Here is a 17350-nt window from a genome sequence, read left to right as displayed (position 1 = left end):
GTCAGAGACATGCAGCAAATCGCATCATGTTGTGATTTTTTTAGTCTGATTTCAGCTGAGAAAAAAAATCGCAGCTGAGATGTAACTCATTGAATAACATTGGTCCGAGTGCAATCCGATTTTCTCGCCAACGGCTATGAGCCCTTACTATGACGTACTGGCCGCACTATAGCCCCAGTCACGTAGCACGTTGCAGAATAGCAACAACACCTAGAAAACTTTGGTCGCAACCAAGGCTGATGTGCAGCCAAAGCCAACATGAAACCTCCCTACATGAAAGTAGAGACCTTGTGGCCCAGCGCGAGTGTAGGGTTCTCCCCTATGCCTAATCCCGCCATTTTCAGCGATGACTGCTTTGTGATTTGCTCCTTCCTGGAAGTTGCACAGAGGGAGCGACTGCGCTGCGTCACCTCAATGTACAAACTAGTCTCCAAGTCGCCCTCGGATCATTCCACTGAAATTTGCTGGATAAACTGTGCGCGTGCGCTCTGCAGCTCGCTATCAGGATAGTGTGTGGCGGCGGCCGACTGTCGTCACGTGACTGTGCAGTGACGTCACAACCTCCGGCCTCTTGCAGCATTGCCGTAAGTCACAGAGGAGCAGCTTTTCACTCTCATTATAACGACATACTCTGCAAGAGATCGGACAAAAACCGCTCAGCAGACATTTCCTGACGCCCGGTACCGAGCAGTGACACAAACTACTTCCGGTATCAGGACTGTACACGAAATGGTGACCCGGAAGCGGCTTGCTGTGTGAGGACACCGCTTCCGGGGCAGTGTGAGCCGTGTAGCTGCACGCTGCTGCTGTAGCCGGTGCTGGGAGGCTGCTGTCCTGCAGTATGGCTGCCGAGCCCTGGAGTCGGCTCCATATCCCCCGGCCCGCCATTCAGTGTCAGCTCCGTGTGCCCCTCGGCGCCAGCACAGGTGATACAGGCTGTGTGGGGGATTCCATGTGGCTATTCCTTCTATACTGGATTTCTGCAGGAATATGTTTCACCTGTGTCCTGCTTGTGTCTTGTTGGGAGCAATGTTTGTGATATATTCTATATTCCTGCTGTACAAATGATTACATTTTGGTCAAAGCGCTGAAGACTTTTCTTTTTGTTTTTTTTTCTCACAGAAAAATACATGAAGACCCTTATTGATCAGTGCTCCGCCGCTCACTCCTTTCTGAAGAGCAAGACGCTAAATACAGAAGTGGCCACACTAGATACAATACTGTATGCGTATCACCATCAGCTGAGCTGCCATAAACCTTACCTAGCCCTAAAACAGGTACGCGTGGTGCTAAAGGGTGTGTGGCATCTATAGGGTGTGCGGCCTCTATGGCGGGGGTGGGGAGTGTTCCGCTTACCACTGTGTCCTGCCCGCAAGCAGATGCCCCATGGGCTGCAGTGCTCATTTTTTGTTCCACTGGCCCTTTTACCTTTTTCTGTGAAGAGCCGGCAGCACTCAAATACATGTGCCAGCGTCAGGATGTTCTTTGTGAGTAGTTAGCAAGCTCTGCGCCTGCCTATGCGACGTATGCAGCAGATTCTCCGTGCATCCTATGTGATGTGTACAGCAGAGCCCCGGGGTGTAGTATGTGCCATTTGTACTGCAGGCTCCCACAACTTGAGTTCTATAAATGTTACAGTAACAGTGGTGAACTTTGCACCTGCAGCGTAAGGGTATGTTCCCACAGTCCGTAAACACTGCGGGTTGGACGCTGCTTACATCCGCAGTGTCCAACCCGCAGCGGCGAGATGTTACAGCATAGTGGATCCACTATACGTGCACCGCCACTTGTGGCTTCCCTGCGGAGACGGACATGCGGCTCGTCTTTCCAGACCGCAGCATGTCTATATATCTAGTGGAGACGTGACTCTGTGCAATATAATTTTCACCCGTCCAATGTATAGGACGCAGTGATTCTGCACGGTTTAATGAACACATGCGTAATCACCTGTGTTCAAAAGCCAGCAGCGCTTTGGACGCAGCGGACATGGGCTGCATCAAAGACGCTGTTTAATACTGAATGTGTGGACATACCCTATACATCTTGTGTGTTCTGAATAACTTGCGGTTCTTTTGGAAAGGCATAAAAGCAGCTATGAGTAGCAACATCAATACCAGCTAACTTCATCACACCGTAGACAAGCAGTTCCAGCCTCACATTAGGGGAGAGATAATGAAACGTTTTACCTAGTATAGGAGGATATATTTTAGGTTGATAGTTTGTACAGTCCGTCTATGAGGTTATAAATACCCAAATGACACGAGGCAGAAGTTCCTCATCTGTGGAATGTGTCAGTGTGATCAGCGCTGATTCAGGTGGTCATTTATACATTGCAAAACCACGCGTTTTTATCTTTGGGCGCTCAATCTTTACAGGTGGAAAAAAAAATCACTTATATACATCATCCTGCCGATTTAAAGGGAACCTGTCACCCCCAAAATCGATGGTGAGGTAAGCCCACCGTCATCAGGGGCTTATCTACAGCATTCTGTAATGCTGTAGATAAACCGCTGATGTAACCTGAAAGATGAGAAAAAGAGGTTAGATTATACTCACCCAGGGGAGGTCCCGCTGTGGTCTGGTCAAATGGGTGTCTCAGGTCTGCTCCGGCTCCTCCCATCTTCATTCCATGACGTCCTTCTCTGGTCTTCACGCCGTGACTCCGGCCCAGGCGTACTTTGTCTGCCCTGTTGAGGGCAGAGGAAAGTACTGTAGTGCGCAGGTGCCGGAAAGGTCAGAGAGCGGAGCGTGCGGCTCCATGTGTTGCTATGCGGCCGCACACTCCACTCCCAAGTGCCGGCGCCACAGCTTGGTTTTCACATGCGAGACACGGACGTGTTTCTTGCAGATAGAAAAGAGGCCTTAAACTGATACCTGTGTTGATGAAATCGGTCTTGCGATTGTTTAGTTTTCAGTTAGTGTACGTTCACATTAGCGTTACGCTAATGTGCGTCGCTGTTGCATCGGCGACGCAGCGGCGACGCGCCCCTATGTTTAACATAGGGAACGCGTGCGTTTTTTTGGTCGCGTTTTTCGACACGTGCGTCGTTTCCGACGCTAGCGTCGGACGCAAGAAAATGCAACAAGTTGCATTTTTCGTGCGTCCGATTTTCGTCAAAAAACGACGCACGCGTCGCAAAACGCAGCGTTTTTGCGCGCGTTTTTTGTGCGTCGTGCGTTGCGTCGCCGACGCACCGGCGCGCAACGCAAATGTGAACGTAGCCTTAATGATATGCTTGTGCCTCAGGATGGGGCAGTGGGGGGTCTTCATGTGGTGCTCTGATTAGGTATTCATGACAGGTCACTGATCCCTCAGTGACCTGCCCCCTAGTTTACATACTAAATATTGTATATAAATATCGGAAAAAACAATAACCCCTTCTGCATGCAGGCGCCAGCTGTGGCACCTGCGCTGCAGCATAATCTCATATATGTATTGCGTGTATTATTATGTTTGAGGTTCTCCTGATATTCCAAAAAAGAAATCCATTTGAAAATGGTGTGCGCCTGCACAGTAACAGCTATCGGCGATCGCTGCTATTGTGCAGGCGCCGGCGGCGCCATCTTGGAGGACTTTTGTTTTCTGTATCAAGATGGTGCCCCGCTGGTGTCTGCGCAATAGCAGCTATTATATCTGCTGCTGCGCTTTTTTTTGAGTGGGAATATCAGGAGAACTTCAAATGTATTAATTCTATACACAATACATATGAGATCTTGCTGCGGCGCCTGCCTGCAGAAGGGTTTTTTTCCAGTATGTATATACAGTATGATATTTGTTATGCAAACTAGGGGGCAGGTCAGTGAGCGATCAGTGACCTGTCAGCAGTCTTCATTATGAACAGCTAATCAGAGCACCACATGAAGATAACTCAGAGCGCAGAGTTACTATGCACATTGCACCGTGATAGGTCAAGGACTAGCCCAGCCCCTGAAACAAGCATGCACTGGGATTCTCAAAGGAAGCTTTAGAAAAAAGGAAGCGGTGGAAAAAAAAATAAGAAAGTAGTTAAGGAAGGATAGGGAAGTATTTTAAAAATATTGTTTAGGTTATGGCATTAAATTGATAGGGATTTATGATGGAAATTACTTTTGGACTTGGGGCCACTTCTTTAAAAGGAATTTTGTTAGTAGTATCAGCCCAACAAAGCATCTGTATGGGCATATGGGTCATAGGAAGCTGAATATAGGGACAACTTGATATCTGCAATCTGATGTTTTATTCCAGAGAAATCCACATTTTTCTTATGTAAATGAGCAGTTTGACACTGATCTGCATGAGAATCTGCCTGTATAACACATTTGAACTAAAAAGGAGTTGCCAGTGTGATATGTGTAACACAGAACAGGAGAATTTAAAGTGTGTTCTGGTTATAACCAATAATGAGCGAATGTGCCCTGATAACGTGTTATCCGAGTATCTTGGGTGTTCTCAAATAATATATTCAAGTCCCTGCGGCTGCATGTTTTTGTGGCTGTTAGACAGCTGCAACACATGGGGGGGCTTCCTGTTAGGCAATCCCCACAGATGTTGCTGCTGCCTTACAGCCACAAAACATGCAGCCGCAGGGACTTGAATATATTATTTGAGAACGCCAAGATACTCGGATATCACGTTATCGGGGCACGTTCGCTCATCACTAGTTATAACATTGCCTGTTAATTTCTTAAAATATTAGAAAAACCCCCTTATGCATATTTCCATTGAATTCATTGCATTATGAAAAACAAATCCTAACCTTTTTTTTACATTCCTTCTTCAGGTGCAACAATGTACAAAACGGATAAAGTCGATGGGCTTAGAAGGTTCCTTAAAGGAGATGATGGATTTGTGCCCAAAGTACGTTATCACTCAAGTTTATAGCATGAATCTGTTTTGGCACAAAATAACTGTTTTATCAGCCTTTTATGAGTTTATATCCTGGTTACAGCTGGCTAGCTGCAGAGAACTTTGGTTCCCAGAAATTTGCTTTATTTATTATCTTTTTTTATTGCTGCTGTTACTGCCTATAGTGTTCTACCTCTAGGCATCTGGATGCCCATAAATTAGATTGGGGCGTAGTGCAGCTCACAGACCATGTGAAAATGACGTGTGACCTAAATTGTCGCTATTACCTTTAATCTACATGGACAGACATTAGCAGTAGAATAGGTCACAATGACTTAGTGGACCTGACATCTGATATATGCTGCCTAATCCATGGCAGCATGTATCCGACCCTGGCTGGGCAATCTCAGCCAGGTATGTTTGACTATGAAACGCTGCAGACTTAAAAAGTTGCTTTCCCGTGCGGTTGGCAGACATGTCAAAACGCCGCATGATACAACGCATGTCCCTGCGTACCCAATGTTAAAGATAGGTATGCAGGACGCATGCGGAAGTAGGTGGAGCTTAAGGGAGGATGTACGCAAACCAGCCTTAGTCAAACAGGTGGGTCCCCAGCAAGTGCTCCCCAGTGACTGACAGGTCTCTGATTCGCAGCCTTTTGAGTTTAGCTCAGGAGACCAGAGGACAGTCCATGCCTTGAGGACAATGCTCAGACTGTAAACACTGATGTATGAATCTGGCCTAAGCTGTGAGGCACTGAACGCAGTCAGCTGGACCCTAATTGAACCTCACTAATGTCTATGGGACTGATCGGATACACATTCTCTCAGGACTGTTTGGAAAACTAGTTGAAAGTTATTTAACCCCTTACCGGCATCGGACATACTATACCGTCCGATGCCGGCTCCCCTGCTTTGATGCAGGGCTCCGCGGTGAGCCCGCACCAAAGCCGGGACATGTCAGCTGTTTTGAACAGCTGACATGTGCCCGTAATAGGCGCGGGCAGAATCGCGATCTGCCCGCACCTATTAACTAGTTAAATGCCGCTGTCAAACGCAGACAGCGGCATTTAACTACCGCTTCCGGCCGGGCGGCCGGAAATGACGTCATCGCCGACCCCCGTCACATGATCGGGGGTCGGCGATGCTTGTGAATGGTAACCATAGAGGTCCTTGAGACCTCTATGGTTACTGATTGCCCGTCGCTGTGAGCGCCACCCTGTGGTCGGCGCTCACAGCACACGTGCAATTCTGCTACATAGCAGCGATCAGCAGATTGCTGCTATGTAGCAGAGGCGATCGGGTTGTGCCTGCTTCTAGCCTCTCATGGAGGCTATTGAAGCATGGCAAAAGTTAAAAAAAAAAAGTTTAAAAAAATGTGAAAAAAATAAAAAAAACATAAAAGTTTAAATCACCCCCCTTTCGCCCCAATCAAAATAAATCAATAAAAAAAATATCAAATCTACGCATATTTGGTATCGCCGCGCTCAGAATCGCCCGATCTATCAATTAAAAAAAAGTATTAACCTGATCGCTAAACAGTGTAGCGGGAAAAAAATTCGAAACGCCAGAATTACGTTTTTTTGGTCGCCGTGACATTGCATTAAAATGCAATAACGGGCGATCAAAAGAACGTATCTGCACCGAAATGCTATCATTAAAAACGTCATCTCGGCACGCAAAAAATAAGCCCTCAACCGACCCCAGATGATGAAAAATGGAGACGCTACGAGTATCGGAAAATGGCGCAATTTTTTTTTTTATTTATTTTTTTTTTTTTAGCAAAGTTTGGAATTTTTTTTCACCACTTACATAAAAAATAACCTAGTCATGTTTAGTGTCTATGAACTCGTAATGACCTGGAGAATCATAATGGCAGGCCATTTTTAGCATTTAGTGAACCTAGCAAAAAAGCCAAACAAAAAACCAATGTGGGATTGCACTTTTTTTGCAATTTCACCGCACTTGGAATTTTTTTCCCGTTTTCTAGTACACGACATGCTAAAACCAATGATGTCGTTCAAAAGTACAACTCGTCTCGCAAAAAATAAGCCCTCACATGGCCAAATTGACGGAAAAATAAAAAAGTTATGGCTCTGGGAAGGAGGGGAGCAAAAAACGAACACGGAAAAACGAAAAATCCCCCGGTCATGAAGGGGTTAAAAAAAAAAAAAAGATGCTATTGCTACACTACTAATATGCTCATAAAGCAATTGGATCTCCTGGTGTCCATATCAACAGTCTGTGTGGTGGGTATCGATTCTATCAGTTTGCATGGGAGCTTTGTTTTTGCACTATGAGATGTTATATTAATTTTATCATTATGGTAGCATTGTGTCTGTATGGTAAGGAGAGTTCAATGTGACATCTAACCTTGAGCTTTAATTTGTTTAGGGAAACGGACCTTGAAAATGCACAGTATTGCTCTGTCCCAAGTCAGCCGATTCTGGAGCTGGTATCTATGAAAATTCTGGGTTCCTGCACGTTATTAGTTCGCCTCATGGATTGCTGTTGCAAGGCATTTCAGTATCCTTTGTGCTCCATTACTAAAAGCTAATGGTAGAGCGTTATGATAGACGGTGTGATGATGCACATTTTTCTTTTGATTTTATGTCCTAGTGTAAGTGGCTTGGCACATCCATTAAATGGACAGTCTGTGACCTTCACAGATTGCTTCCCCTAGACGGAGAAGCTTGAGCTGCAGTAAACCTCTGATCACTGCATGGCTTTCATAGAACCCCTGTGAAAAGATAATTTCAGAAGCGCTTATTGGTATACATGTTCCCTGATATGAGTCCACCGTTGGGTAATCAACAATGTGTTTGTTTTTTGTTTGTTTTTTTCGGCAGCATGTGGCTAAGATTTCATAATTCATCCACCATTCTTCCATTCATGTCAGCCACCATACTGTTATTGTAAAATCTGCTGCCCACATAAAGTTTATAAAAATGACAAAAGTTACTAAACACTGGTAAAGTGTGTATATCATATACATGTACACACCTGGTCTTCATGGATACAGCATGATTTACAGCAGTTACGGCTTAGCCTTTCACCAGCTACTCATACTTTCCGCTTCTGTGTACAAGGTCAACGTTCTCTTACTTAGCACCGATATTCCAAAAGAATGCCTCAGGTTGCATAAGAGGGTCATGAATGGCAGTAATAAAGGCATGTTGCACCATCAGGTGATGTGAACATTTGATTTAATGTGCCTATAAAGTACTGTCATTCTCCCATTCCATTGTGTAACATTGGATGATATACGGCTGTAACTGAATGTGAACACCCATCTAGATTTTCTTTTAAACCAAAGCGAAGAGTGGATCCAGCAAAGATATTTTAGTCCTTAACTTTATCTCCTATTGAAGAATTTCATGACTTAAATCACTACTCCAGTGTTTTTCTTATTATTTCACTCCCAGAGTGGTATCCCTAATGTTTGTTCCTTGTCTGTAGAAAAATACTTACCATCCGCCATCTTCTGCTGTTCTCGGCACCACTCCAGTTATCTTTTACTAGTTGTGACTACTCGGATCGATCTATTATTGGCTTGGGGAACCAGAAGTCACTTCTCAATGTAACCATGAGCCAGAACGAGTTTCTCATAGACTTACAGGGAGAGCTTGTGACCGTTGCCTGTGACTTCCGGTCAGTCAGGAGCTTCAGTCACAAGATGCTAGAACTGGACCAGAGCGGCGCCGGGAACAGCTGAAGGATTGGGATGGTGAGTTTTTTTATTAGGTTCAGTGAAGACATTTAGTGATATCGATCCGGTGGTGAAATACAAAAAACCGCCAGAGTGGTGCTATAAAAATGGCATGTGAGATTCCAATGTGTAAGTGCAACTGGGAGGAAAAACGTGACTCACTCCTACTCAAAGACAAGGGGCTATAAGACAAGGGGCTCTTTCTCCAAAGTTTTACTCTGCCGCAGAACATAGTTCCCCTGATTTCTACTAGGAGGTCACTTCTGAATTAGTGGGTCTTGTTAGCCCTCTAGGAATACGTGCACTAAGTACCATACTTTTTGGGATTTAAGATGTCCTCCCAAATAAAGTCAGTTCTTTGACTTTAGAAAAAAAAAAAAACCCTTGATGTGCATCAAAACTGCAAGTGTATGTATTCATCCTAAAGAGTACGCGGTGATGAATGTTCGGAAAGTGGACAGCACACTGCCCAAATGTTAGCCTGTGTGCTAGTACACATGGGCTAGTTTCCTCAAGAATCTTGGGTCTCTGTAGAAAACCATAGGAGGATTCTGTAAGCTGGTCTGATTTATGGTAAATGGCAAGTAGCTCCGATGCCCCGGATGGGCACATAGTCAATCTGCGCATGTGACTGGCCCAACCTTTACAACAGCCTTGTGAGCTAAGTCGGTACTTGACTCTTAAACCTTGGCATGCGGCAAAGGTGATATCCTGTGTATGAAGTTTGCCCCTGTCAAATGTAAGCTACATTGTTGTGAAGTGGAAGTTTCTAAGGAGAGCCACTTTGCCAAGAATCGGAGAAAAAACGTTCATATTTAAAGAGCAGAGCTGCTGAATGCTGAAACATGGTGCCTAAAAGTTGCCTACCCTGTGTTGTATCACTCATAACAGGGTTCACAGGCCTGCAAATGGCATCCGAACAGGAACCTTTTTCCCATGACTTGCATAAATCTGTGGAAAATCTGCCAGTTCCGAGTGACATGTGGTCGTGCCATCACATACTTAAACTTTAGTATTCTGCATGATTTTCCTTTACTACCTTAAACAGCTTGTGCTTACAGAACCTGAAGTTGAGGGAATTTGTCGTCATGTACATTGTGCTACTGGGACTGCTGAGCCGCTTATGGTCTGTATTCCTATCCCTTTACTGTGTGGTGGCGTTCATGTTGTGCTGTCCTACATCACGTGCTCTCTATTAATGCACTTGTATCTATAGCTGCTTAGAAAATAATAAAGGAATGCATTAGTAAAAACGCCATAGAGCTCTAATGGTCCCAAGTGTATACTAACCGTGTGTGTATGTGTATATTCACACATAATATATAGACTAATATTACATATATATTATCTGCAGCTAATGCTCTGTTCGGGTAATATGTTGCTTCCAGAAGGCAGAAAGTTTGCCCAACACAATATAAGATAGACTTTTTTCAAAATAAATGTAAATGGGGGCCATGATTAGAAACAAAATGTTCCTAATATTGTATAATAAAGTAGATGGCTCATCTGTGTGGCAGTTAGTGTAATGTCACGTTATGAAATAGCCTAAAATGCGTGTGTTCTTAGATTGAGTCCCTATACACAAGCCTCAGGAGTCCATCAGCGGGACAGAAGGTACCATTTATGTCTGTGGCATGGCTGGTCTGCTGAAGGGCTCCATGGAAGACATGGCACCATCCAGGTGTAATACCAGTTATTTCCTCACTCACAAACTGATGGCACTTTATGTAGAAATCATTCATTAATACGGTTTTCTTTTTTCGTTTAGGGTTCTGTACAGAGGACTATTAAAACGTCTCGTTGCCTTGTACAGCACACACATACGACTGCAGAAAGAGGTGTCAGACTTTCAGAAAATGCCCTATTTTAAAGACTTTGTGTATCCTGCTAATATTCAAGACCACCTGGGTTCTGTTTTCAGTGACTTCACTACATATAAACTATCAAACCTGTTTTCCCAAAAAGACAAAGCACAATTTGTAAACTATATGTTTGACACCAGTAACCTGACGAAAGGAGAAAAGAAAAGAAAAATCAGGGACGCTGATGCAAAAGAACCAAAAAGGACACTTGTTGATTTGGGGCAGCCAATACAATTGCTAAGATTGAATAGAGGTGAGAAATTGGGGGCTTTGTTCCTCATGATGTGGTGATTTATTATAATTGTTTTTAAAGGGAGTTGTCTCTTCTGATATGTAATATCCAACCAGCATGTATGGCATGCAGGTCTTTGAAATGTAAATCCATCAAATTCTTTGTTAATGTTTTGGTTAATATGCAAATTAGTCGTATATTGCATCGGGCTTGATAATTTTACATTTAAAAGTCCCGCATGCCCATATGTAGTGTGGGGAGAAGAGGTTTTTTTTTGCCTGTCTGGCATTTGGGCTCCCATGAATTGGCCAATTTGTGCGCTAAGTACCTACATTTTTAACATGTTTTCTACAGCAGTCATGCAGTTCCAATTTTATGTATTCAATGTTTGCATACTATAGCAATTCAGAGTGCAGCTTTAATTTGTTTGCTGAACTGTTCCAGGGGAAAAAAAGTAAGCACCGTTCTTAAGAGCGGAAACTGGACATTTTGGACCTTTGTGAAAAGTCCTCTTTTACAAGGGGTTGCCAGTAGGTCTCCTTAAGACCGAGCTCCTGTAGATATTGTTTGTGACCAGTAAGATGCAGATTGTTGCCGAACATGCAACAGGCAATAATCTTAATTTTTCCTGGCGTATACCTTGTAAAATACAGTGTAAGTGGTCGCTTATGTCACACATTCATCCAGTCTATATTTGCTACTGCCGCTCAGCTGCTTTCTGCACAGACCTGCTGATGATGGATTCGCTGGGAACAAATTCAGATGCTGAACAGTAGAACAGCGGTGTAGCCTAAGGCTGTTCACACTTGGTGGATTTTCTGTGATTATTATAGAAACTTGATGTTTTTTTTTGTTTTTTTTCACATTTCCTGTCCTGTTCCACAGCGGAAATGAAATACGGCTCAGCATAGTCTATGTAGCCTTTTTCTTAATTCCACATAGTGCTTTGTGTATCATATTTTTAGGATATGGTTTATTTTTTATATAAATTGTTTTTTTTCTGCTTTGACTCCTTTAGAAATACAGATACAACTTCCCATATGCCCTAATAAACAGAGTGTATGGGGATACAGGTAGTAATATTGCATTGTAATAATACAGAAGGTATTAACCCCTTCATGACCAGGGGATTTTTCGTTTTTCCGTGTTCGTTTTTCGCTCCCCTCCTTCCCAGAGCCATAACTTTTTTATTTTTCCGTCAATTTGGCCATGTGAGGGCTTATTTTTTGCGGGACGAGTTGTACTTTTGAACGACATCATTGGTTTTAGCATGTCGTGTACTAGAAAACGGGAAAAAAATTCCAAGTGCGGTGAAATTGCAAAAAAAGTGCAATCCCACATTGGTTTTTTGTTTGGCTTTTTTGCTAGGTTCACTAAATGCTAAAAATGACCTGCCATTATGATTCTCCAGGTCATTACGAGTTCATAGACACCAAACATGACTAGGTTATTTTTTATCTAAGTGGTGAAAAAAAATTCCAAACTTTGCTAAAAAAAAATAAAAAAAAATTGCGCCATTTTCCGATACTCGTAGCGTCTCCATTTTTCGTGATCTGTGGTCGGTTGAGGGCTTATTTTTTGCGTGCCGAGATGACGTTTTTAATGATAGCATTTCGGTGCAGATACGTTCTTTTGATCGCCCGTTATTGCATTTTAATGCAATGTCGCGGCGACCAAAAAAACGTAATTCTGGCGTTTCGAGTTTTTTTCCCGCTACGCTGTTTAGCGATCAGGTTAATACTTTTTTTTATTTGATAGATCGGGCAATTCTGAGCGCGGCGATACCAAATATGCGTAGATTTGATATTTTTTTTATTGATTTATTTTGATTGGGGCGAAAGGGGGGTGATTTAAACTTTTATGTTTTTTTTATTTTTTTCACATTTTTTTAAACTTTTTTTTTTAACTTTTGCCATGCTTCAATAGCCTCCATGGGAGGCTAGAAGCAGGGACAGCACGATCGGCTCTGCTACATAGCAGCGATCTGCTGATCGCTGCTATGTAGCAGAATTGCACGTGTGCTGTGAGCGCCGACCACAGGGTGGCGCTCACAGCGACGGGCAATCAGTAACCATAGAGGTCTCAAGGACCTCTATGGCTACAATGGAGACGCATCGCCGACCCCCGGACATGTGACGGGGGTCGGCGATGACGTCATTTCCGGCCGCCCGGCCGGAAGCGGTAGTTAAATGCCGCTGTCTGCGTTTGACAGCGGCATTTAACTAGTTAATAGGTGCGGGCAGATCGCGATTCTGCCCGCGCCTATTACGGGCACATGTCAGCTGTTCAAAACAGCTGACATGTCCCGGCTTTGGTGCGGGCTCACCGCGGAGCCCTGCATCAAAGCAGGGGAGCCGGCATCGGACGGTATAGTACGTCCGATGCCGGTAAGGGGTTAAAGGAGTTGTCGAGTATAAAACTCCAAAGTCTGCAGTCATTTTATGTGACTGCAGACTTTTGAATCCTCACATTGTGCACACTGTGAAGATTCTCCGGGTCAGGTACGGCAGGTGCGTGACCGCAGGTATGCGATATGTTTCCTGCCTCATTCCGACTAGATGAGTGCAGGCATGCTCAATGCAAGTGTATTGGGTGAGACTGGGAACAGTCTAGTCGGAATGTGGCCCAGAGTATGCATAGCGCATTATGGTCACCTACTGCTCCTGTCACCTGTACTGGAGAATTCTCACAGCATGCATTGTGAGGGTTCACAAGTCTGCAATCACATATTAACTGAAGCTCATGTTGGTATAAAAATAATCTATACTATTCTGTGTTGTGCAGGCATCTTGAAGACGTTTGATGTTAAAGCCTTGTTTCAGCCAGTAAAAGCAAGCAGGCTACAAGTAAGTTTCACCTGGTATAAAAGGACTGGCTTGGTGACAACCAATCTCAAATAATGATTTAGGAAAAAATATGCACCGTTCAGTAATTTGAAAGTGACACGAGGTTTCCATTTAGTAAGTCTCCATAAAAATATGGCAGATGATGTAGAGCCAATCTGGGTATGGGTAGTGCTAAAAGCAGCAATACCTGTTTCCAGCAGCAGTAGATGAGCCACCAATTCAGGGCTAATGATAGAATTTCTGGAAGGATGGGTTTTAGTCTTTAGCCCATAATATGTATAATTTTTATTTGAGACACGCACAACTTAAACAGTGGCTATTGTGTCCTGAGCTTCTTGCTGTCTAGTTCCCTAGTGTCATTCATTTTAGTTACTTGCAGGCATTTTGAAGAATGTTTGTCACAAGAGCCTGCCCTTATATTAGTGCTGATCATTGCTCATGGGCAATGACTAGTGTGACCATGTGTTATTGTAGCAGATGAAGTTCTGCAGTCACTTTTTAGATTCTGCTTAACCCAGTTTTTGCTTTAGTTGTCACTTGTGAGTGAGACACTCTTAATGTTTATACTTATTGTATTTTCACACTAGAAGTATATGTAAGGAATCTGTTGCAGAAGTATAAATGTATGTGCACACGTTGCGGATTTTGCGATTCTGCACACATAGGAATGCATTGATCCGCTTACTTCCCGCATGGGGCTATGCCCACCATGTGGGAAGTAAGCGGATCATGTGCGGGGGCTATCCGGGGTAGAGGAGAGGAGACTCTCCTCCAGGCCCTGGGAACCATATTTGTGTTAAAAAAAAAATAAAAAAATGATATACTCGCCTCTCAGCGCTGCACGCGGCCGTCCGGTCTCAGGGTTGCTATGCGAGCAGGGCTTGCGATGACGTCGCGGTCACTTGACCGTGACGTCACGAAGGTCCTTCTCGCATAGCATCTTTGGAACCGGACCGCCGCATGCAGCCCCGAGGAGATCAGGACGTCGGAGAGTGAGTATAACCATTTTTTTAAATTATTTTTAACATTACTATTGATGCTGCATATGCAGCATCAATAGTAAAACAAGTGCAGGAGTAACCCGCAGCGGAAACCGCAAGTCAAACCGGGATAAATCTGCAGGGATAACCGCAGCGGTTTTGCCCTGCAGATTTATCAAATCTGCTGTGGGAGAACCCGCAGAGGACCCTTCCTACGTGTGCCCATAGCCTGAGGCTGCTTACTTGGAGTTTTGTGAAAATGGGAGAAAAACCAGGTGTAGCGCTTACCAGCAGCAGGACACGGAATACCCTGGGCCAGGTGGTAGAGTCCCGACGCGCATTTCATGTGTCTGATACACGGCTTTCTCAAGGGGAGATTACTTGGATTTTTGTTATGGTTTTGCAGAAAATGTTGTGGTGCTACTGCTGAAGGATTTGGCCTCATTGAGTGGGATTACCGTATTTGTGGCTTGTTTATGTGGAATCCACTAAAACCACATGCTCATTGTTTTGAGAGTAGTCTTGTTGCATGTTGTTTAGATATTGTTCATACCATGTACTTGTATTGGCTGAAGGATGTGAAACCCTGAAAAGACCCTGAAACTTTATTACAGGTAAAACTTCCTGTAATTCTTTTATATAAAAATGTTTTTGTTTTTTTTTTTTGCATGCAGGGTCTTGACAGTAAACAGTCAAATGAATCCAATAAAAGAAACAGTCTATCAAAACACAAGAGGAAAAAGAAATGTGTGAAACACTTGGTGCCTAAAATTCAGGAAGCAGAGGATTTTGAAGGTCTTTCTAAACAACTGCATTATGCAGTAAAATGGTGTAAAGAAAGGGAACTGAAAACAGAGGTGGCGTTCTTCAGGAATAGATATCTGCGATGCCACAGGCTGCGATATTCTGAAGCTTTAGGATGCAGGTACGTCTGCTTATGTGAAAGCTGTGCTGGTATATGCATTCAATCACAGTTCTGTAGTACTTTCAGTACTTGCCTGTATACTGTTACGAAAACGTATTTTTGGAAGGAGAGATAAATATGCAGGGACCCTTTGGGATCAAGCCAAAGGGGGCCAAACTTATCCTGAGGATAAACGAGAAAAGTTAATGACCCCAGTGCCTCCAGAAGTGAAAACTTGGCTAGCACCTAAATTGCCAACCTCTTCCTTATATTTTCAGATTCTGTGACCACATAATTGGGTCTGATTGGCTTGTTTGTTTTTTTTGTCGTCCTTTTCTTGCATCTTTTCCTCACTGCTATATGGCTGTCTTATTGTATTTCTTTTCTCTCCAATTTTCTGCTAGTTTGAAAAAGAAGCTGCGATGTTGGAAAAAGTCCATGTGTCACAGCTTGCAGGAACAGACCCTGAGAAGTGATTATCTAAAGAGATGTCTAAGAATACAAAGGTTTCAGCGAAGTTGGAAACATGCAGTCACTGGCTCACAAAGGCACAGAAGAGTTAAAAAGAAGAGTATAAGATCGCCGCAGTGTCTGGAGTCATTTCCTGGAGAGCAGGCGCCTTCTACAGACGCTGATGCTGCTTTGAAGCCTCTGACATCCAAGCTTCAGGAGCCCAGCTCTAAAGGAACAGACGAATGTCTTTCCGACACGGATGACATTGATGATATATTCTCATCGATTGGAATCTAGCAGAAGATGGGGTGGATTGTTATGGGAAGCAATAAATGCGCAGTATTTGGTACTTAATGTCTTTTTTGGCAGTGGTTATTTAATGTTGTGTAGACTGATAAATAAGCTTTAAGACTCCAGTGTTCCTTTTTTATATGCTCCCATTCTGCATATTAGCCTCTGGCTGTATTGATCGGGTGCATAATAATTGTAAACGCACCAAAAACAAATATTGTTTCTTACTAAAGGTGTGCAATTAGTTAAAAATCAATATGCACAGTAGTTTACAGCATCATAATAACAATTCTCCTCCTGGACAATGTAAATCGGTGTACCAGCAAGTGGAGTTATCTGGCGTAAAATATTACAACATTTCATTATCCACTGCTCCTTCCTATAGGCAAAGTAAAGCCACCGTAAATTGCGGACTTTACGTGTCTGACAGTCTCCAAAGGCAACTGTGCTAGATTTATTTCTTCTTGTCTTCCTGCGGATGATCATTGCAAGAGACCAGTTTAGATGGACGGATGGCCTTCTCAGCCTTCTCGTAGCTAAATATATATATATATATATATATATATATATATATATATATATATATATATATATATATATATATATATATATATATATATATATATATATATATATATATATATATAATGTTACGCTGAATGTTGTTCTAAAGCCTCAAGCAATTATTGAGGTGCTCCTCTTCTGCTGTATGGCTATATTCGCATGGGTTGTGTTAACTTTCTAGTTATTTCTGTCTGGTTTGCTGTTCATTTGAGGTGGGTTTTGGGCATTCCCCCCTCCTCCCCCTTCTGAGGAGATTTTTAAAAATTTGTGATAGGGGAGAGCAGGGAGTGCATATTATTTCTTTGAAGCAGATGGTCAATTAATCTGCTCCCAGCTAGGCACTATCCGATCAAAAGGCTGCAAAGAACTATTAGGGGAAAAAAAGATATACCCGTATATACTCGAGTATAAGCCGAGATTTTCAGCCCAACCCAAGGTGGGTGGCAGGGTCGGCGGGTGAGGGCGCTGAGGCATACTTACCTGCTTCCAGCGATCCTGGCGCTCCCCGCCTGTCCCACGGTCTTCGGTGCTGCAGTTCTTCCACTGTTCAGCGGTCACGTGGGACCGCTCATTAGAGAAATGAATAAGCTGCTCCACCTCCCATAGGGGTGGAGCCGCCTATTCATTTCTCTAATCAGCGGTGCTGGTGACCGCTGATAGAGGAAGAAGCTGCGGCACCGAAGAC

The 17350-nt window shown here is 43.6% G+C and overlaps 1 protein-coding gene across 1 annotated transcript; it reads left to right on the top strand.

The window, feature by feature from the left end:
• The first annotated feature begins 675 nt into the window (after positions 1-675).
• NEPRO (nucleolus and neural progenitor protein) lies at positions 676-16164 on the top strand. Its single transcript, XM_069757950.1, has 9 exons — positions 676-926; positions 1123-1277; positions 4761-4837; positions 7219-7350; positions 9582-9659; positions 10302-10648; positions 13412-13473; positions 15128-15378; positions 15762-16164. Exons 1-9 carry the CDS (start codon positions 842-844, stop codon positions 16105-16107), a joined length of 1533 nt encoding a protein of 510 aa, XP_069614051.1. The 5' UTR covers positions 676-841; the 3' UTR covers positions 16108-16164.
• Positions 16165-17350: the final 1186 nt, after the last annotated feature.

The sequence above is a fragment of the Ranitomeya imitator genome, chromosome 3, assembly GCF_032444005.1.
Source record: "Ranitomeya imitator isolate aRanImi1 chromosome 3, aRanImi1.pri, whole genome shotgun sequence".
NCBI lineage: Eukaryota > Metazoa > Chordata > Amphibia > Anura > Dendrobatidae > Ranitomeya > Ranitomeya imitator.
This window is presented reverse-complemented; position numbering and strand designations above follow the sequence as displayed.

What these genes read in the sequence shown, in the direction of transcription:
- NEPRO (XM_069757950.1), top strand. Translation starts at nt 842, where the DNA reads ATGGCTGCCGAGCCCTGGAGTCGGCTCCATATCCCCCGGCCCGCCATT. An exon ending in GCCCCTCGGCGCCAGCACAG is followed by an intron (nt 927 to 1,122) that starts GTGATACAGGCT and finishes TTTTTCTCACAG; the next exon opens with AAAAATACATGAAGACCCTT. An exon ending in TAAAAGCAAGCAGGCTACAA is followed by an intron (nt 13,474 to 15,127) that starts GTAAGTTTCACC and finishes TTTTGCATGCAG; the next exon opens with GGTCTTGACAGTAAACAGTC.